Source organism: Engraulis encrasicolus, chromosome 23 (assembly GCF_034702125.1).
Source record: "Engraulis encrasicolus isolate BLACKSEA-1 chromosome 23, IST_EnEncr_1.0, whole genome shotgun sequence".
NCBI classification, from domain to species: Eukaryota; Metazoa; Chordata; class Actinopteri; order Clupeiformes; family Engraulidae; genus Engraulis; species Engraulis encrasicolus.
The window spans coordinates 31,349,972-31,372,528 of NC_085879.1; the positions used below are offsets into that span (position 1 = coordinate 31,349,972).

The 22,557-nt window shown below is 44.8% G+C and overlaps 1 protein-coding gene across 1 annotated transcript in view; it reads left to right on the forward strand.

Annotated features, from left to right (window-relative positions):
• Positions 1–22,557, forward strand: part of uvssa (UV-stimulated scaffold protein A) — a 38,981-nt gene that overhangs the window by 15,189 nt on the left and 1,235 nt on the right. Inside the window, exons 10-15 of the mRNA XM_063189553.1 lie at positions 6,331–6,424; positions 11,061–11,286; positions 11,867–12,004; positions 12,861–13,044; positions 15,771–15,882; positions 21,690–21,885. Of these exons, the coding sequence (XP_063045623.1) occupies positions 6,331–6,424; positions 11,061–11,286; positions 11,867–12,004; positions 12,861–13,044; positions 15,771–15,882; positions 21,690–21,885 (950 nt within the window). The remainder of the gene's footprint in view (positions 1–6,330; positions 6,425–11,060; positions 11,287–11,866; positions 12,005–12,860; positions 13,045–15,770; positions 15,883–21,689; positions 21,886–22,557) is intronic.

The following is a 22,557-nucleotide window of genomic DNA, read 5'->3' on the forward strand; positions in this document are numbered from 1 at the left end:
AGATTGATGGGGGCCATTTCCCCCTCGGGAGCTAAGTGCCTCTGCCATTTCGTTGCAGCATAATTAAGAGGTGCCACAGGTCAATGCCAGCCAAACGGTTTCTCTTTTGATTAGTGCCAGAGTGATAACTAAACTCACACACACAAGGCGCCCAGGCAGGCAGCCCAGCAGCATGATGGATTGGGACGCAGGGAGGGGAGAGAGTGGGCAGAGGAACTACAGCACCTCACCTGAGAGGAGAAGGAGAGAAGAGAAGAGGAAGAGAGGAGAGGAGAGGAAGATAAGAAAGGGGAGGAGAGGAAGGAAGGAGAGGAGAGAGAGGAAGGAGAGGAGATGACGAAATGAGAGGAGAGGAGAGGAAAGAAAGGAGAGGAGAGCAAGAAAGAAGAGAGCAAGAGAGGAGAGGAGAGGAAAGGAGAGGAGAGGAGAGGAGAAGAAGAAAGGAAAGGGGAGGAAGACCGGAAAGGAGAGGAGAGGAAGACAGGAAATGAGAGGAAGAAAGAAGAGGAGAGGAGAGAAAGAAACGAGAGGAGAGGGGAGAATAGTGGAGAGGATAGCACCTGTACTATATGGGGGAGGAGAGGAGTGGAAAAGAGGATGAATTTTAATGAAAGGGATGGGAGAAGAAGCATCTGTATGGGGAAGGGGAGGAGAGGAGAGAATAGTGAAGAGGAGAGGAGAGGATACAAAGGAAGGAGGAAAGAAGAGAAGAACTTACAGTATAGGGAGGTTGTGGATGGATTAGGAGAGGGAGAGAAGAAGGGGTAGCCGAAGACAGGAAATAGAAGTAAGGGAAAGAAGAAAGGAAGATAGAGGAAAGACTTTTAGGACTTTGGGAAGAGTAGAGGAAGAAGAAGGAAGGGAGAGGAGAGAAAGACTTTTAGGACTTTGGGAATAGTCGAGGAGGAAGGAAGGGAGAGGAGAGGCAGAAAGGGAAAGGAGAGAAGAGAAGTGAAAGGAAGGGGAAAGAAGGTGATGAATGAAAGGGGAGGGAGAGGAGAGGAAAAAGGAAATGAGAAGTAAGGAGAGAGGAGGGAGAGAAGGGAGAGAAATTAAACTACTGTATAACTAGCCTGGAAAACCAGCGCCAACTGCTGGACGGCAAAATGGTAAATTAGACATCCAATACATTTAGGCTGGTTTATCAGGCTACTGTATAACCCCTTTTCCGGCAAATTAAAAGTTAACCTGCATCATGTTGTAGCGATATAAGATGCATCTGCTTCGTTTTCCATCTGGCTTAAAGGAACAGACCACCCTTTTTTATTTTCACGTATTTGCAGTATTTCCAAGCCTTATTCATGAATGTGCATATCATTTTCTTCTCAGTTTTTCAGTACTTAGATTTATTGGATCAGAATAATTAGCATAGCTTAGCATAATCACTGGAAGTGAATGAGGGCATTAGCATCAAGCCACAAGTGATCGAAGGACGGAATTAAATAGCTGTTTTGCGCTCTGGTGAATTTTACATTAATTTCCAAGTACTTTGTTAGTACATTTGATGATGTTTTGTTTGCCCCCATAGACTTACATTGCTATGCTTAATTTGACTCTACTGTCAAACTAGGCAATGGAAACACATTGGCAAAAATTATATGCACATTCATGAATAATGCTTGGAAATACTGCAGATACGTGAAAATAAAAAAAGGGTGGACTGTTCCTTTAATAAAACGATGCCACAACCATCAACCGTCTTGATGCGCAATTTTCTAACTCGCCACATGATTGTCCATTGACATTTTAGCGGAATAAAATGCACAGTTTGGGATAAGAAAATAGGAAAGAGAGAATATCCTGCATGACAGTGAGCTTACTTATTTTGCAGCTAAACTACAACTAAAATACAGCTGAACTACAGCTAAAATTCAGCTAAGCTACAGCTTATTGCAGTGGTAAAGATAAACTACATCATGTTGGACTGGACAGTATGGCAAATGTCAGGGTATTTTTTTCCTCACTTTGTGTTAACGTAGTTACTGAACTTTGTGTTCGTAAGGCGGTACTCATTGTGCTCACAGTCCTATTACAGATGATGTATCATATAGCCTATCTATTTCTCAGCAGTCAGTCCCTACAGTTAGTTAGTAATTACCAGTATGTTCTGAAAGTTCGGGTATATTAAGGAGTTCACGCAAGAACAAAAAGTACCCCAAGAAAGTCATTATACTACAGTGAAGGTTTCAAGGAGTAATTATGCATTTGTTTTAGGCAATGGTGTTTGAGCAAATTAGCTCTTTCGCATTATCGCAGCAGAAGTATCGGGAGCTCCCCTTTCCCCTGTTTAAATTGCGGCGTGTTGTTAACGCAAGATAAATAAAATGGGCGCCATTAGCGGAGAGAGGAAGGACAAAGGCTTAAAGCTGTTTTGCACAAACACAAGATAAACACTTAACCGCCAGCCAAGGTGCACAACAGCCTGTTAGGCTACAAGATGCTGTTAAATATACTCTGCTCTCTCTTTCTCTCTCTCTTTCTCTCCCTCTTTCTCTCTCTCTCTCTTTCTCACTTTCACTATATTTATCCCTCCCCCTATCTCTCTTGCCCTCCCTCCCTCGCTCACTCTCTCTCTCTCGCTCTCGCTCTCTCTCTCTCTCTCTCTCTCTCTCTCTCTCTCTCTCTCTCTCTCTCTCTCTCTCTTACTTTCTCACCCCCTCATTTCATACACGATGCAGCTCAAAAGTGCTTCGAATTGCACAGAAAAACACCTCATTCTACAGTGCTTAATATCCAAGGGCAGACTGGCAGACGTGAGTGAGTAACACACTGTTAAGTGGATTTGCTCTGTTGAATGGCCTCACCCGCTGCTGTCCAGTTTACCACATTTAAACTGCTAATAGCCACAAAGCACAGCAGACCCAAAGATCCACTCCATTCAGCCATTTGCGCCCCTATCTGTCTCTTTGGGGAGGTGTTCCCTGTGCAGTCCTCCACTCAGGGCTCGAACCCGCCACATCATAGTCAACGCATCAGTTCAAGCAGAGAGAGTAGAGAGAGAGAGGTTCCGCTGGCCCATTGTTTCCGGGTTCTATTATTGCAAGGGGGCCTAAGGACTGTTCTATTCAATGCTAGGAGTATTATGACACGCCCCTTTAGGCAGACCGGAACCTGGTCATGTTAGGTGCCCATAGCAACCTATTACATTGGCATATCTCTATACTTAAAGAATCTCTGGTTCAAGCATGGGAGGCACAGCATGACACCGCTGAGTGGAAGGACCAATCCGATAGCTTAGCGCTACCAATTCTGTATGAAGCTTCTTGATGGAGGTTTACTAACGTTCCACGCCACACTCTGCTAGTTTGCCTCCGTTACACTCCGCAAACTTTCAGCTTAGATCAGGGGGACCATTTTCAACTTGCAGGCCCATTTGAAATGTTCACAAATGTTCTTGGCCGATCTATGAACCTGTATACACAATACAACTCAAATAGATAGTCAACAGCAACACACTCAAATATTATTTCGATTTTTCAGAAAATTATTTGAAGGCCCACTTGGAATACCTTCAGGCCAAAAGGGCAAAGCGTTTTTTGTGCTATTATTTTGGCTAATTTGGTTATAGATTTGTGCATTTATGTGAGAAGTTCCACAAAAGATGCCAGAGTTGCAAAATATGTGCTTTAGCAAACAGAAAAAGACTGTAATGTGTCCTGTCCACTTTTGATTTAATTACTCAGCGAATGTGCAAATAATTTGGGCCAAGGAAAAGCAAAGCAAAACTGTGGTTGGCCTGGTTAAAATCTCATAATTAGCGTGGACTACTGGTTAAGTGGATCACATTTGGGATGAAGAGGATGGAAGAGGGAAAGAACACTGAATTGGAATGGAAGTGGTCAACTGGAAATTCTATTAGGAGTCTGAATTATAATGGTGAAGAATGGACACCTCCCACCGTTCCACTAAACACACACACACACACACACCACACACACACACACACACACACACACACACACACACACACACACACACACACATACACACACACACACACATTATCTACACGCCTATCTCCGCTCACAGAAATCTATGTGCACGCACGCACGCACGCACACACACACACGTTGGGTTACCACGGCGCGTAGAGTGCAGAGTGTGCTCTTCTGGGGGCAGTAAATCTCTGGGGACCCCCCGGGGGCCAATGTGGGTCCCATTTGATTGTTAATAAGCTGTGTGTGTGTGTGTGTGTGTGTGTGTGTGTGTGTGTGTGTGTGTGTGTGTGTGTGTGTGTGTGTGTGTGTGTGTGTGTGTTGCTTCTTTGGTGGTTTGAGGTCCATAATGCTTTTGTAAACCAACGGCAAACAAATATTGAGTGAAGGGCCATATAGGGACAGATTAAGATGGCTCAATCCCCGGTCAGCCCACCCTCCCTTCAGCCCCCTTCACATACATACACACACACACACACACACACACACACACACACACACACACACACACACACAACACCCACACAAACAGGCACACACACACGACACACACACTCACACACACACACACACACACACACACACACACACACACACACACACACACACACGACACACACACACGACACACACACACACACACACACACACACACACACACACACACACACACACACACATGACACACACACACACACACACACACACACACACACACCCCTCCAGCCCCTGCCCCCGGCCCCTTCCTCTTCTGTCTCTTTCCCCTGGGGAGTCACTTCCTTTGTGGGATCTCCACACAGACAAAGCAGCCAGAATGATTGCTAATCGAGTGTTTAAATACTGTTTTTAGATTTAATCCCGTTTGTTAAAACTGTTAATGTGTCTGTGTTTGGGGGTTTTTTTTTAGATGGTGTGATAGCTGTGTGTTTATGTAAATCAATTTTGTGACTGCGTTTGTTAGCAGCAATCAAGACATACAATAAAACAACAAGTAATTAATTAAATGAAATGGCGGTCTCACCACCATTACCACACAACATAATCTAATGAGATTGTGTTGTAAATTGACCAAATTAATGTTTAATTATTTAATGTGATAATGATATTGTTTTGCACATTAAGCTTTCATTACATTTCTTTCTGCTTAATTGCTTTTTTTTTCGTGCGTGTGTCTGAGAAAATTGTTGGTTTCAATCCGTGGCACCTTCTACATGCTTGGAGGAGTTTAGCGTTTCTCTGTCGTTCTCTGCGAGTTAGAATTAGCCCTTTTTGACTATACCATCAGGGGCCGTTTGTACGAGGACGATTGCGAGGGAACAAAAAAATGAATTGAAGGGGTCTGATGTTGCGTGAAAAAAGCTAATTCCTCTTCAAACTTGAAGGGCAATTGAAGACAAAAACTACTCAATATTGCTTTAATTAAAAGTACCAGGTTGTTATTGAGTATTTTTTTATCAGTTAAGACCAGTACCAATAACCTAATTGATGTCTTCTACTGCAATACGAGATTCTATTATTCCACATTATATTCAATCAATGATACAGGTCGGTGTATTCAATGAATCCCAAAATTCTTTATAACTTTCATTTTGCAAACATCCCCTCCCCCTGCTGAGTATTCAGAGACGAAGCTTTCAGGGACTTTCTTCTTGTTTCTAACCCATCACAAATAAAAATAAAATAAAACATTAAAGGCCTAAAGGTTAAAGTTAAAGTTTAAACCCTGAAGAAGACAAATGTGGCAAACGTCGAAACGTTTCGCCTTTGGTTGCCTCACTAAATAACAATAAGCCATACTTTTTTAAGTGAACGTTTTGGGCTTTTTCTTGCCGTGGCGAGGAGACAGGAAAGGGATGGGACAAAGAGACAGTGGAGGATCGGTCAACGACGTCCGTAACTGTCCGTAGTGCCCTAGCCATTTGAACCATGGCTGGGGCCACCACCACAAGCCATCGTAACCCGTCTCTCTACTTGTCTGTCTTTCCTTGTTTTTTCCAAATACTTTCCCACCTCTGTTATGTTATGGAGCTAGGGCAGTGGACAGGGGCCAGCGATTCGATTATTATTTTCGATACTAACCTTTAAGAGTGTAAATGTTCGGGCAGTGAAAGTTCTATAGAATTCTGGGCATCATTCAATACAATATGGAATTTTAGAATCTTGCATTGTTATAGAACACATTCTTTTCATAGAATGTTCAAAAACCCACCCTCTTAAAGGTTAAGATACGATACGATTCTATTAGATCGTCGGCCGTAGGATCACTATTTTTCGATTATTATTTACACCCCTGGGCCGGGGCCACACCATAAGCCATGGTAACCCGGGGCCACCACCACAAGCCATCGTAACCTGTCTCTCTACTTGTCTGTCTTGTCTGTCAACACCTCCACAGATGAGGGCAGATGAAAGTGACGATGACTTTGAAGAGGTCCCAGAGAGGGAAGACTTTGAGCCCCGAATCCTTGATGACCTCCGTGTAGAGTATGGTGAGTTAAGCTATGTGCTTGCGCGTGTGTGTATGTGCGTGCGTGTGTGTGTGTGTGTGTGTGTGTGTGTGTGCGTGCGTGTGTGTGTGTGTGTGCGTGCGTGCGTGCGTGCGTGCGCATGTGTGTGTGGTGTGCGTGCGTGCGTGCGTGCGTGTGTGTGTGTGTGTGTGTGTGTGTGTGTGTGTGTGTGTGTGTGTGTGTGTGTGTGTGTGTGTGTGTGTGTGTGTTCACGTCTGTGTGTGTGTGAGAGAGAGTCCTTGATGACCTCTGCGTGGACTATGGAGAGTTTACTCAGGTGGCGGTCTGGCTGATGCCTAAAGCCACCAAAGTGTGTGTGTGTGTGTGTGTGTGTGTGTGTGTGTGTGTGTGTGTGTGTGTGTGTGTGTGTGTGTGTGTGTGTGTGTCTGTGTCTGTGTCTGTGTGTGTGTGTGTGTGTGTGTGTGTGTGTGTGTGTGTGTGTGTGTGTGTGTGTGCACGTTCGTACACAGAGAGAGAGAGAGAGAGAGAGAGAGAGAGAGAGAGAGAGAGAGAGAGAGAGTGCGTGTGTGCATGCATGTGTGTGTACGTGCCTGCGTGCGTGTCTGTGTGTGTTTGTTTGTGTGCGTGCATGTGTGTGTGTGTGCGTGTCTGTGTGTGTGTGTTTGTGTGCGTGCATGTGTGTGTGTGTGTGCGCCTGCATGTGTGAGTGTGTGTGTGTTTGTGTGTTTCTCTAAGTAAAGCAAACAGACAGCTGTAGTAGAGCAGTGGCGGCACGTGCCCACGGTTGCAAAGCTAACACACAGGTGGAGAACGGAAATCACTACGTGTGCGTGTGCGTGGGTGTGTGTGCGTGTGTGTGTGTGTGTGTGAGCTTTGTGTGTGTTGTTCTGAGGTCTCTTTTGAAGTCTGGCAGGCAGGTGGGTACCCTTTCAGGCCTGTGCCTCTCAAGACTCGAAAAGACTATTCCCCAAGGACCGCCCATACTCCTATACCCACATCCAAAAACAACTCCACATTTTCCATAATTTTTCCAAAATGACCGTTGTGCTTTCTCAACTTTCCCGTGGGCAGTCATGGGTGAGCGGTTAGGGCGTCAGACTTGCATCCCAGAGGTTGCCGGTTCGACTCCCGGCCCGCCAGGTTGGTGGGGGGAGTAATCAACCAGTGCTCTCCCCCATCCTCCTCCATGACTGAGGTACCCTGAGCATTGTACCGTCCCACCGCACTGCTCCCCATGGGGCGCCACTGAGGGCTGCCCCCTTGCACGGGTGAGGCATAAATGCAATTTCGTTGTGTGCAGTGTTCACTTGTGTGCTGTGGAGTGCTGTGTCACAATGACAATGGGAGTTGGAGTTTCCCAATGGGCTTTCACTTTTCACTTCACTTTTCACTTTCATTATTGAGCTGCCACATTCGCTCTTTTCCTCTTCTGTGCCTCCTCTTCTCCTCTCCTGTTTGTTCCTCCTCTTCTCCTCCCCTCCTCTGTTCCTCCTCTGTTCCTCTCCTCTTCTCATCCCCTCTTCCTCTTCTCTTCTCCTCCCCTCTTCCTCTCCTGTTCTTCCTCTTCTCCTCCCCTCTTCTGTTCCTTCTCTTCTCCTCCCCTCTTCCTTTTCTGTTCCTTTTCTTCTCCTCCCCTCTTCCACTCCTGTTCTTCCTCTTCTCCTCCCCTCTGCCTCTCCTGTTCCTCCTCCCCTCTTCCTCCTCTGTTCTTCCTCTTCTCCACCCCTCTACCTCTCCTGTTCCCCCTCTTCTCCTCCCCTCTTCCTCTCCTGTTCTTCCTCTTCTCCTCCCCTCTTCCACTCCTGTTCTACCTCTTCTCCCCCCTCCTCTGTTCCTCCTCTTCTCCTCCCCTCTACCTCTCCTGTTCCCCCTCTTCTCCTCCCCTCTTCCTCCTCTGTTCTTCTTCTCCTCCCCTCCTCCTGTCCTGTCCTTCCCCTGTCCCTCCCGTGTTCATTTGCATATTTATTTATATTGACGCAAAATTTAGATTGCCAATATGCTTCAGATGCTTCAGATGCTTCAAATGCTTCAAATCCGTTAAAAAAATGCCTTTGATATGCCGGGACAGCTGAGGAGATGAACAGGGAAGGGTTGGGATAAAGAAAGGAGAGATGAAGTAGGTTTGGGAAAAGACCTCAGGCTGGAATCGAACTCTGGTCCCCGGCGAAACAACATTGTAATGCCATAGCCATTTGAGTGAGGAGTCTGCACACTTAAAATCCTTTTTTGTTTTTTATTATTTCATGGCTGGATTACGTTTCGAATTCGAAGTCGAAACGTAATCCAGCCATGAAATAATAAAAAATAAAAAAGGATTTTAAGTGAACGGACTTCTCACTCCTACACTTCTCACTCCTCTCACAAACTACAGTCGGCCTTTGGCCCCTGAACCTTTTCCTGGGATGTACGTAACCTTCTCCTTCAACTGCCTTAGCCATCTGAGCCACTGTAGGCCGCTGTAGATGCATTTCACCCATCTGAAGAGTTTCTTATTTTCCAGAACAGAAGCAGAATAGCTTGAAAACAGAAAAAAACAGATCGGTTCCCAAGGTTATATAACTCAAATGGGTTTACTGCTGTAGATGTGTAGCAAGATCGCAAAAGTGAAGAGAAATCGCTTAAAGTGTGATTGGTTACAATTGAAATGGGGAGGTTAGCCATGGTCCTAATTATTATTTCTTATTGTGGCTTTTCTTACAGCTCTGCTTTGGTTGAAATCAGTGTCTGTAAATCAGACCAAATGGCTTCATCTCTCTCACACGCACATTCCTGTTTCTTTTTATTCATTTCCCAACTCTCTCTCTCTCTCTCTCTCTCTCTCTCTCTCTCTCTCTCTCTCTCTCTCTCTCTCTCTCTCTACCTCTACCTCTCTTTCTCCCCCTTCTCTTATTTCTTCTCGTCTTCGTGATATGTTATCTATCCCCCTTTATCCCCCAGCAGTGGTTTTTTTTTGTCAGGACGTTATCTCTTTCCCAAAATTTACATTTTAATTACAAAAGCTCGCTGAACCCCATGGAGATCAATATGGCCGCCATTGGCAGCTCTAACGGGTGGTGGTGTGTCCAGTGGAGAAGGGCCTTCTTCCTTCTCCATTTCCACACATTGATTTACACTCTTAAGCATCCACAGCTTTATTGCTTTAGACAAATGGTTACCGCTTCTTTTTTTCTTCTTCCATCTCTCTCTCTCTCTCTCTCTCTCTCTCTCTCTCTCTCTCTCTCTCTCTCTCTCTCTCTCTCTTTTCTATTTTTTTTTTGTGGTCAATCTTGGAACGGAAAAACAAAACGGAATGGAAAAGGTTCGGGCCGGAACAGAGAGAAGAGAAGGAATTTGGGAGATATTTTAGCCGCGGCGCAGTTTCCCGCTGACAGGCTGTTGGCACGCGATGATGCAATATGTCTGCAAGACGGAGAGGAGACGTATAAAAGGCGAGGCGAGAAACGGAAAAGAGGAAATGGTGTCATACGTTTTAACTCCGCGGTCTGCAGTCAGGCCCTCGATCAGCTGTATCCAGCGCAGACAAGCATTTGTTTTTTTAGGGCCCGAGCACCATAGGTGCACATCCCAGATTGATTTATATGTGTATTTATTTTCCTTTCTGTAACAGACAGTTTAGCATGAAAGTGTTTGTGATGTGTCAGGTGCGTTGTGAACAAGAAAGCTTCTCGATTTGAATGGAGGAACAAATGATGAAGCAGTACTCAGCATGTTTGTCTTACATGGAACCTCATTCGAACTGAAAGGCATGCAAGCGCCAACATTTTGCATGCGAAGAGAGATGAATTTCACAGCGATTTCTCTACCTGCGCTTTCAAGTATTGTGTTTTTTCTTGACTGTTTGAAGAGATAATGGTAACCCTTTTGGTTTTGGCTACGGTTATGCCCACCTGAATTCTGCTCTCTGGATCAACCCATTGCATTGAGTTGAGGAGCATGTTTTGCTATGTTAATACATTTTATTTCAGAATTCTATTCTATTCGGTTCACAAGCCCTTTCTTTCTTTCTTTCTTTCTTTCTTTCTTTCTTTCTTTCTTTCTTTCTTTCTTTTTTTTCTTTCTTTTCTATCTTTCTTTCTGAGTGTGCGAAACATTTTAAATTTCAAAAATTTGGGAGCATAAAACAAGTGCATGCATTCTCTGGTTGCATAGGTTAGGAGCCCCAGTGAGATCTCGCGCACATCCAATCTCTTTTAGCCGGGTGCAGGGTCAAAAAGTTCATGTACGTCAAGGAAGACCTGTACACCGATGAGGACCACTTTCCATTTTCATTCTTGTGATGTCTCGGGCCACCACAGCCCTTCCTCAGACTAAAATTACAGTTGTGCAGCTGATCCTTAAATTACATTTACATACCACTCTACTGTGACTTACCTTTCTTTCCACAGTTTTTACCTTTAGCTCAGGGCCCCCTCATCCCCCGGTCACCATCATCCTCATCATCATCAGGGGGGGCCCGTAAGTCTGTATATATGCCTGAATGCCTGTATATTTAATGTCATAAGCACTTCTTTCTTTCTTTCTTTCTTTCTTTCTTTCTTTCTTTCTTTCTTTCTTTCTTTCTTTCTTTCTTTCTTTCTTTCTTTCTTTCTTTCTTTCTTTCTTTCTTTCTTTCTTTCTTTCTTTCTTTCTATCTTTCTGTCTTTCTTTTTATCTTTAGGTCTGGAGCCCCTCATCTCCACATCATCACCATCGTCCTCGTCCTCCTCAGCAGCTGCAAGGGGGGCCCCTAAACCTATACCCGCCCCCGCTCCCGCGCTGGGCACCGGCACCCGTGTGAAGAGGAAGGCCAGTGACGAGGAGCTGGACCCCACCACTGCTGCCGCCACGCTGCGCATCCTCCGCCAACGCCTGCCAGCCAGCGCCAGCACCAGCACCAGCCTCCAGTGAGTTTAACACTACATTACATTACACTGCATCACATTACATTACATCACTCCAACACCTGCAAGCCAGCGCCAGCATCCACTGAGTTTAAGATTACATTACAATTACATCACATCACATTACATTACATAACATTATGCAAAAACCTGCCAGCCAGCGCCAGCACCAGGCTCCAGTGAGTTCAACATTACATTACATTACAATTACATCACATTACATTACATTACATTTACATCACATTACATTACAATACATTACACCAACACCTGCCAGCCAGCCAGCGCGAGCACCAGGCTCCAGTGAGTTAAACATTACATTGCATTACAGCTGACAGCAGCCATGGCCGAGTGGTTAGGGAGTCGGACTTAAGATCAGAGGGTTGCGAGTTCGAATCCCCCCCTTACCTCTCCCTACACCTCCATCCATGGCTGAAGCGCCCCTCAGCAAGGCACCTAACCTCACAGTGCTACAGGAATGTAACCAATGTACCTTGTAAATATCTGTGAATCGCTTTGGATATAAAAGCGTCAGCTAAGTGTAATGTAATGTAATGCTGACCTGTTGTCTTTTGTGTTGCAGGTGTGAAGCATCAACCAGTAGTGCAACATCCTCTAAGGCTACGGAGAGCGGTGAGGGCCAAAAAGCTCCTTTTCTGCCCTTTGGCATTGACCTTTACTACTGGGGCAAGGAGCAGCCTACTGCGGGGAAGATCGTCAAGTAAGACTACGTGGGGGTGGCAATGTTTGTTTGATGAGCTTTGTTCCAAAATGACTCATTCATTTTTGCTTTGTAAAATGCATTTTATGTTGGTTTAAAAAGTATATTCTCAAAATGTTTGAATGGCAAGAATTCACACATAAATGAAAGGATGTCTGAACAGTCATTTCCAAATTGCAGCAGTAAGAATATCTCTTCATTTGTATGATGCATTTCATACACATTCAAAGTACTTCAGTCTGGCTTGACTGACAGAAACATCAGCTTATTTTTCTTGAAATAAAAAGTAACAATTGTATTGAAACACAAGAACAGAAGAGACGAAACGAAACATCTTAAAGGTCTATAAAGACAACTAAACTACACGCATTTGACGTGTATTTATTATTATTTGTATTATTTCATTTCATTTCATTATTACCATTATTATTATTATTATTATTATTATTATTATTATTATTATTATTATTATTATTATTATTATAAACAAGTCATCACTGGGTGTTTGGCATGCATGTTTTGAAGGTAGTCCACCCAGCTCCACTTCTGACACAGTACTCAAAGAACTTACATACACATACATTGGTAAACAAGTAAACAAGTCCTTGGTCATTTCTGTTAAATTACATTACACTTAGCTGACACTTTTATCCAGAGCTACTTTCAGTTGTTACAGGGTATTGGTTACAGTCCCTGGAACAATACTGGGTTAGATGCCTTGCTCAAGGGCACTTCAGCCATGGATGGAGGTGTGAGGAGAGCTCAGGTGGGATTCGAACCAATAAACTCCCAAATTGAAACACCAACTCCCTAACCACTAATCCATGGCTGCCCCATGGTCATTTGTGTGATGCAGAAACTCGTTGCAGCATCAGTTCTGGGTCCCCAACGCGATGGAGGAGGAGGTGGTGAACGAGGAGTTGTCTGCCCAGATGAAGGCTCGCTACATCACCTTCGCCGGCCGCTTCCAGCCCGTACAGCACCGCTGCAAAGCGCCCATGCCCAACGGCAGTCTCTGCGAACGGCAGGACCGGGTTAAGGTAATTTCATTTGAGTAACTCCTTGTTTTGTGTTTTTTTACGACTTTATTGATGATGGGACAGTGTGACAGGTGGACAGGAAGCGAATGGGGAGAGAGACTGGGAGGGGTCTGCAAATAACCTAGGCTGGGAATCGAAACCGGGTCGACCACATGGCAGACGAGTGCCCTACCGGTTGGCCACGGCAGGGCCCATTTGAGTAATTCTTATTAATTGATTTGGAATCAAATTTGTCTGGGAAGTATAAGGGATTTGACGGGATTTGCACATTTTTTTAGATGCGTCCCAGCATCTCTATAAGAGGGTCTGTCCGTCCGCTGTCCGTCCGTCCGTCCGTCCGTCTGAAACGCATTCCTTGTCTGAAACGCATTCCTTGTCTGAAACGCATTCCTTCAATTGTTCCTTCCTGTGTCCACAAGGCGGAGGCAGAGAGGCATTTTGGCCTGGAGCGAATGCGTGTCAAAATATGATATGTTACCAAACCGGCAAGGCTAAGCTGAGAAGCTGATTGCATTGTGAGACAACTGAGGGGTGCATTCAATTTTCGGCATTGTTTTGCGTTTGGACAGTGGGCACTGTGAGTGTCACTTAATGTTCACGGTCTTGTGATAGGCCTACACTTCGGCTGATAGTGTCGCGTTGTGCAGCTATTTTGGTTCATCAGAATGGAAATGAACGATTTAGAAGTCGGCAGGCAGTATTTCACACAGATGTTTGCATTGCATAACGCTCCACGACATGGAACCGTAATAAGTTGACAGGCGACCAGCAGCGCCTCTAAACGTGAGTTTGCAAACATTCTGCCACTACGTTTCAGTGAGTAGTCAGTGTTCTCGAACTACAAGTAGACAGATGGGCCATTTGCATTTCACATACGCTGTGTTACTGATGTTCTCGGACATATTGCAAGGGAGATTCGTTTTCTGCTGGCGGGCGTTTGGGGTTGGTGCTTTCCCTTGCGCTCAGAGAGAGCACCGGACAGAACGCGTCTTTTGCTTCGTAATTGGTTTGCAGTCGTATGAATTTGGTAAACTCTGCTACTGAAGCTCACTGCTTTGTGCCTTGACAGTAAAAAGCTGGCATTGAAAATTAAGCGCACAATGCATCCAAAGGGTGAACCCATAGCGCATGATTCACCCAAACGGTTTTAATTATTTATTAGGCTAATTGGCAATGTTTCGTTTCTTTCCCACATGCACATGATGCTGAAATGGCGTGATAGCCTACTAAAGGTTGATAAATAACCTACTAATAATATCTGGTAATTTGTAATGTAGCCGAAATTTGAAATTAGATGTTTCTTTTCCAAATCCAAGCATGATGGCCTTATTATAGCCTAAACTGCAAAATATAAAGTCTTTTCTCATCATTTCGCTGCCTGCCACATTATTTGGAGTTTCCATGGGCTATGACCAATAAACAAAAAGCACATCCTCAGAGGGGGGGTGGGCGTTGACAGGTTAGGAGGATGTCAGTGGGGCGTTTTGGGGGGGAAAAAGGTTGGAACTGGCATAGAGGGACGCATCTGTTGTCCGCCTGTCGGCCTTGTTTGGGTGTGGAAAGGCGGGAGTGTGGGATTTGGAGTGGAAGGATGAGATTCAAACCTGCAACCCTCTGATCTAAAGCCTGTCTCCTTAACCACTAGGGTAAGATTACTAGATTACTAGTTAGTCTTATTAAGCTATTGAAAAATTACGAGAATCCGTTTTTATCAGCCATGTGCAAGGTTATTTGACTCCAGCACCCATGCCCAACGGCAGCCTCTGCGAACGCCAAGACAGGTTTAAGGTAATTTCATTAAAATATCAGAAATTCATAAATGCAGAATACGTTTTGCCAAGTTGACCAAGCACACATCTGAAAAAGGGCACTCATGTCATAGCCGGTAAGATGTTACATTATATTACATAACACTTAGCTGACGGTTTTATCCAAAGCAACTTGCAGTTATTTTACAGGGTATTGGTTACAGTCCCTGGAGCAATGTGGAGTTAGGTGCCTTGTTCAAGAGCCCTTCAGCCATGGATGGAGGTGAAGGGAGAGGATAGGATGGGATTTGAACTGGCAACCCTCTGATCTTAAAACATTACATTACATTACATTGCATTTGGCAGACGCTTTATAACCAAAGCGACTTTCAAAAGAGGACATAATCGAGCCAACATCACAAGCAAATACAAAGTGCACAGGAAATATACAGAACAACAAGTGCAGTTGCAAAGAGGGGTTATTTTTTTTTATTATTTATTTATTTATTTTTTAAAGAGTAAATAAAGAGTAAAGAACGACTAAACACACACACACACACACACACACACACACACACACACACACACACACACACACACACACACACACACACACACACACACACACACACACACACACACACACACACACACACACACAAACTAAACTAGACATCATGTCAAGAGGCTGCCCTGGGGCTAGGCCAGCTCAAGCATTAGTCTAGTAGATACTCTCGAAAGAGGAAGGTCTTTACTTGTTTCTTGAAGGCTGCAAGAGATGTGCTTAGTCTTGCTGCCTCTGGGAGACCGTTCCACCACTTGGGTACAACAAGGGAGAAACCGTACCATTACACCACAGCTGCCACACAGATTATGCAAGCTGCCTAGTAGTAACTGTCCAGTTGTAGTGAAAGCCATCTCCATGAGATGCTTGTAAAGTGCTTGTTGTATAAATATTTTTTTTGTATTTACCACTAGTGTCCTTTCCATGGAAAAATTATTCCACGCGATGAGTTGGGAAATCCGATGAACAAGGAGGACGCGGAACGCCTGGAGAAGGAGAAGAGGAAACAGCAGGAAGAGCAGCCTGGTAAGAGAGCACTTTGGGAAACCATTTTGGGAAATGTTGTTCATCTAGACCAAATCCTTGTTATGAAAATGAATTTGCTTCATATCAAATATCAGCTTCAGCACGTCTCAATTTTACATTTCCTGAATTTCCCCCTGGGGATTAATAAAGTTACTCTACTCTACTACTCTACTACTCACATACAGTATCTGCAAATATTGTATGCACTTAATTGTCAAGGTAGGAAAAGAAGGAATGAAGGGGGATGGATGGAGGTAGACTGCAGAGTTGAGTCTGTGCAGGCCTACTGGGCCCAGGCCCAGGGGCCCAAGAGTCAAGGGGGCCCAGAAGCTCTAGCCTCTATACTTGCATTTTCATACTGCATTAAAAATCTTACTTTTAACTGTATTTTCAAATGTTGTCAGGGTACAACACCTCACCCCCACCCCTGACAACATAGACTCTTAGCCTTAGGCCCTGAATTGTTTTTTAAACTAGCAACACCCATTGAAGGGGGCCTCTCTTGCTGCCTGGTCCAGGGTCCCATGGAAGCATTTTCTTTTCCTGTTCGCAGGCATAAGGCCGGCTCCACACTAGAGTGTGGCGAAACGGCAGCGGGGCGACTGAGGTCTTTCAGCCTAGTTTCGGCCGGTGTGTTCTACTCGGCCTTTCACACTGACAGCGTCGGTGTGCGTGGCCAGTCCAGTTCAAAATCCCCCCATAGCCAAATCTAGTGTGCTACTGTACTTTGCCATTCATTTGAATAGGACACCGCCGGTCACTGGCGTCCAAAATCCGCTCGAGTTCTATTTTCCAAATGCAGTGCGCAGCGGAGCCGGCTCCCGCGCCGCAACTGCCCGACTACCGCCGGTTGGTGTGGAAGGACAGATCTGTTTCCATGTATTTTCGCCACGCCGGTAAAAAAAACGCTTCCGTCCCGCGACGCTTCATCGCCTTGGTGTGAATTCGGCCTAAGTCTCCCAGTGTGTCCTCACTCACAGTGTAGTCAACACAGATGCAGCCTGGAAAGGTCACATGTCACTCGTGTTGATTTGCTGTCCTCCAATGGCTGCCCATGGCTGCCCGACTCAAATGTGGGTCACTGGCACCCGCCTAAAGAGTGACTCCGGAGGTCTGCTCCCATTAACTCCCAACTCAATAGCGAAACGGCCAAAAGGCTTTTGGCTCTCCTCCACCCAATAGCAAAATGGTCAAAAGGCTATTGGCTCTCCACCCAATAGCAAAATGGTCAAAAGCCTTTTTGTTCCGGCTCGACTTTTAAGTCACCTCACAGTGGCATTGTCTGTTGTCTGTTGTCCAGAGGTGTCAAAAGTAAAAGTAAAATCACGGTGTGCGTACGGCAGTAGCACATGATATTACATATCTGTTATACTATTTTTGCTTACTCTGTTGCTCCTAATGAGGTAGATAGACTGTGTTGTTATTGAAAAAAAAAAACACCACCGCAAACTTGGTCCAACCAGTGCTGAGTCAGCTGATTGTAAGACAAGTACACTGGTTTCCTCAGATAAGTTACCTGTGTTGGAAGGAAATTGTGTTTTGAGATCTGTTCCCATTAAGTATCAAAATGGTCAAAAGGCTTTTTGTTGAGGCTTCACTAGTAAAGCTCCTCACAGTGGCATTGTCTGTTGTTTGTTGTGAACAGTAGAACTCTACTACCTATACAGATCCATGTGTCCAAATATGAATACTCAATTTTCAAATGAAGCTCTTATTATACTAACAAGGAAGCATGGCATTTCTCCGAGTATATGTTGTGTGCATCATTTTTTATTTGGTTGCAGTATGCCGGTTTTGGCCAAAATGTCATTTAGAGTCAGAGCATTCCATTACGAATATTCCGTTTTAAAACATTCCATTTGGGACATTCCATTTTCTCTCCATTGTTCTGCCTGGAACGTTGCCGGTGTCTCGTCTCTTGAGTGCTGTGTGTGTGAGGTGAGTGAGTGGCAGAGGCGTAATAGCATGCCGGCCTGCCTGGTAATTACTTAATAGACACCAAAGACCTCTGCCGCAGCTCTCCCTGCTGATCTAGTGACCACTGGCTTGTGAAATAGCGTCTTGCGCTGGCGTCTGTCTGTGTATGTATGGCCTAATTAGTGTCTATATATAATAGCATCTGTATGTAATTAGCTGGTTAATTAGAATTAATCCTCTTCTCACTGTCAGCCTCTCATTTCACTCTCCTGTCATCTCCTGACCTTACACACACACAGACTCTCGAGCACACATACTCACACACTGGCATACACTTTTACACACACACACCCATATACACACACATACACACACACACACACACACACACACACACACACGCACACACACACACACACACACACACAGACTCTCGAGTGCATGCACTCGCACAGACACATACCCAGACTCTCAAGTGCACACACTCACACGAGTACAGATTTCCATACGTTCTCTCTTGACACATACACAAGTACAAACACTCTCACTCACCCACTCACTCACACACACACACACACACACACACACACACACACACACACACACACACACACACACACACACACACACACACACACACACACACACACACACACACACTCACAGAAAGGGAGACAGACACACACACACATCCCTATCGCTGTTGCATACATAATTGTCAAATGTTGTGATGTGTTAAAAAGACTGTAATAAATAGTCCTCCAGGCCCTGTGCGGATATTTTTTAAACATTTAAACTATATATATAAAAAAAATGTATTACATACAGTATTTTGATCCCAGCATGTGGATCACCATTGTGACATGGCAAATATTCGTTTTGGAGAGCTTTCGGATATTTTTGGATGCAGATACTTTTTTAGCAGTAGCCCAGTCCAGCATTCCCTTGCACCCCGTTGTCCACCGCTCACTTCGCTTAGCGTTTAAGTGGCTCCTCAGAGTGAATTAGTTGGCAATCACCACCAAGCTGCCGTGTAGGAGACCTCTTAACACAAGCCCTGATCGCACAGACAGGGTTTCAGCCTTTCAGGATTTCAGTGGCTTTTTGTTCTGTGTGGATCTACATGGAAGGTTTCCTCGCCATAAATGTGTGTGTGTCTGTGCGTGTGCGTGCGTGCGCACGTTCGTTCGTTCGTGCCTGTGTGCGTGCATGCGTGCGTATGTGTTTGTGTTTGTGTTTGTGTGTGTGTGTGTGTGTGTGTGCGTGTGTGTTTGTGTGTGTGTGTGCGCGCGTGTACACACGCCTGTGTGTGTGTGCGTGTGCGCCCACCCACGTGTGTGTATGTGTATGTGTGAATGAGTACCTGTGTGTGGGTGTGTTTGTCTGAAAATGTGTGTGTGTGTGCTGCGTACATGCGTGTACGGTATCTCTTTTGGGAGTCCGTATGAATCCCTGTCTGTGTGTGTATCCATATCTACAGCGGCGTGTGGGTATCTGCATCTCCGCCTCTGTCTGTTTGTGTGCGTGCATGTATGCTCGTGTACCCTTGAATGTGTGTGTGTGTGTACCCTTGCGTGTGTGCGCTCCTATGTCTGTCTGTGTTTGTGTGTGTACGTGTGCATGTGTCCGCACCTATGTCTGTGTGTGTGTTTGTGTGTGTGCATGCGTGCGTGCGTGCATGAGCAGGTGTGTGTGTGTGTGCCCGTGTGTGCGTGCATGAGCAGGTGTGTGTGTGTGTGTGTGCGCACGCGTGCGTGTGTGTGTCAGGAGGTGTTTTCCTTCCTCCACAGCTGGGGGAGATGTGCTGAGCTGTTGACAGATAAAGAGGAGAGGCTGTGGGGGCTTTGGGGAGCGATCAGACCCCCACAAGACTGGAGCCCCTCAATAAGAGCCCCTCACCAGTGTGTGTGTGTGTGTGTGTCTATGTGTGTGTGTTTCCCTTATGAGCTGCGCTGTGTGTGTGTGTATGCTTGTGCGTGTGTGTGTGTGCCCCTTATGAGCTGCGCTGTGTGTGTGTGCGTGTGTGTGTGCGTGCGTGTGTGTCCCTCCTATGAGTTGCGGTGTGTGTGCGTGTGCGTGCGTGTGCGTGCGTGTGTGCTTGCGTGTGTGTGTCCTTTATTAGCTGCGGTGTGTGTGTTTGTGTGTGTGTGTCCCTTATGAGCTGCACTGTGTGTGTGTGCGTGCGTGCGCGCGCGCGTGTGTGTGTCCCTTATGAGCTGCGGTGTGTGTGTGTGTGTGTGTGTGTGTGTGTGTGTGTGTGTGTGTGTGTGTGTGTGTGTGTGTGTGTGTGTGGCTGTGTGTGTGTGTGTGTGTGTGTGTGTGTGTGTGTGTGTGTGTGTGTGTGTGTGTGTGTGTGTGTGTGTGTGTGTGTGTGTGTGTCCTTTATGAGCTGCTCTGGGGCCCGGTGGGAGTTCCACTGTCATTCCACACACCTCAAATGAGCCCTCTCAAATGAAGCTCTCAAATAGTGCAGCTTAGGAGCCATGAACACACACACACACACACACACACACACACACACACACACACACACACACACACACACACACACACACACACACACACACACACACACACACACACACACACACACACACAGAGTCACTCATAATAGTCCCTCCCCCTACACATTTTTGACACCACAGAGAGGAGAGTGTTGGCGGGGTGATGGGGTGTCTCTGTGTGTGTGTGTGTGTGTGGTGGTGGTGGTGGTGGTGGTGGTGGGGTGTTCATTTGCACGGTATGGCACACGAAAGTAAAATTAGAACTTAATTTGCCTCGTTTTTTACTTGCCAAACACTTATCACCGTTTGGCCGTTTTACTCATCGAGTGAGTAAAATACACAAGGGCAGAGTGGAGTACTTTATGTATATCAAAATAGAGGACACAGTTGCTAACTATGGCCACAGAGTAGTGGACAAGAGGTATTAAGATTACAAGAGTATAACAAAAGGCTAAACGTGTATTTAAAGTAAGGAAATGTGCTAAACGCAAGGCTAGAAAATTTGAGTTGTTGTTTTTTATGTCCAGCTAACATAAAATCTGAAGGGTATGTTGGGGATGAACATACTTGTTTATTTTTAACACAGCACAGCAAATATACTTCATGAATGAGTGAATCCAATAAGGAAGATATTGTAATGAAGCTATCACAGCAAGGCAAGTATACTGCATTTGAAACAAATTAAAACTTCAGTTGCTTATCGGCAAGACCCTGAAAAGACCATCGTTTTCATGTCAAAACGTCCTCATCGGTCTGTGGTACACTCCAGGTTATGTTCCTGCCAGTTTATTTAACAAAATCAAAAAATAAAAACTTCAATAAAAACTTAATTATAGACAGACTGGAGAGACCCAGAACATAGCTGATGATTTCTTATCAATACGTCCACGTTGGTCAGTGGTTTATTTCAGATTATATAGGGGTTTTTTTTTCAGTATAATAAAAATATGAAAACTTTTTTTCCAGACTGGTACAACCTGGAGCTCTTGAGACTGTATATTTGTGTCATTACATTAAAAAATATAAAACTTTGTTACAGACGCAGAGCTAATGGAAACTCTTCCAGAATATTTTATGTCAAAATTTGTCAGTTTGGTCCACTTTCTTCTTTCTTTTTTGTATATTCAATAAATGACAGTATAAACACTTTGATTTCATACTGGCGTGATCCGGAGCTGATGAAACTCTTCCAGCATATTTTATGTCAAAATATCTGTCTGTTTTTTGTATATTCAATGACAATATACTAAACTCTATAACTGCAGACTGGCGTGACCTGGAGCTGATGATTTCTTGTCAATATGTCCATGTTGATCAGTGGTTCATTTCAGACTATATATGGGGTTTTTTTTGCAGTATAACAAAAATGTGAAAACTTCTTTCCAGACTGGCGCGACCCGGAGCTGATGCGCGAGATCGAGGCGGCGACGGGGGAGGATCTGGGCTCGGACAAGACGTTTGGGAAGGGCAAGAAGGGGGCCAAGGGCAAAGGCAAGAAGAAGAAGAAGTACCCCGGCCTCACCGACCTCAAGCAGAACGCCAACACCTCGCGCTCGCGACTCGAGAAGAAGGTCTTCAACAAGTCAGTAGCACATCTCTCTCAGTTATTTAGCATCTTTATTTATTCAGAAGTATTTATTATTATTTATTGCTGTCATTGCAATGCATTTTGTGCTGTCAAGTCTTAAACATGTGAGTTCTCAGAATTACCCAGCATTGTTTTGTTTTTTTCATATTTATTTTATATTCGTTGTGTTGTTCTTAGTCATTAATAGAGGTGGCTGGGTAACAAAAAGTCCTAAATGAGGATATCTTGGACATCTTAGATCGAGTCCTTAACTAATTATTTCTTTCACAGACACCGTTCTTGGTGGGAGGCAGACAGTTGTACTTTTTTACTTTTGACCAACAATGCATTTTGTACCCACGGTAGTTTTCTTTCGTCAAATGCTGGAAGACAAAAAAATATATATATATATCTCTGCTCTTCAATTGAGAGAAAGAAACCCAGACCTCATGTCTGTGTCCTGAGAGGGGTGGATTATAGGGGCGTTGGATTACAACACTACAAGGATGCTTATTTAAGAATCAATAATGAAGGATAATGAGGGTATTCATTGTTTATTTTATTTTACTGATATATTTGAACAGGAGTTTCTTTAATCCTCCCTCTGTGGTGTGTGTGTGTGTGTGTGTGTGTGTGTGTGTGTGTGTGTGTGTGTGTGTGTGTGTGTGTGTGTGTGTGTGTGTGTGT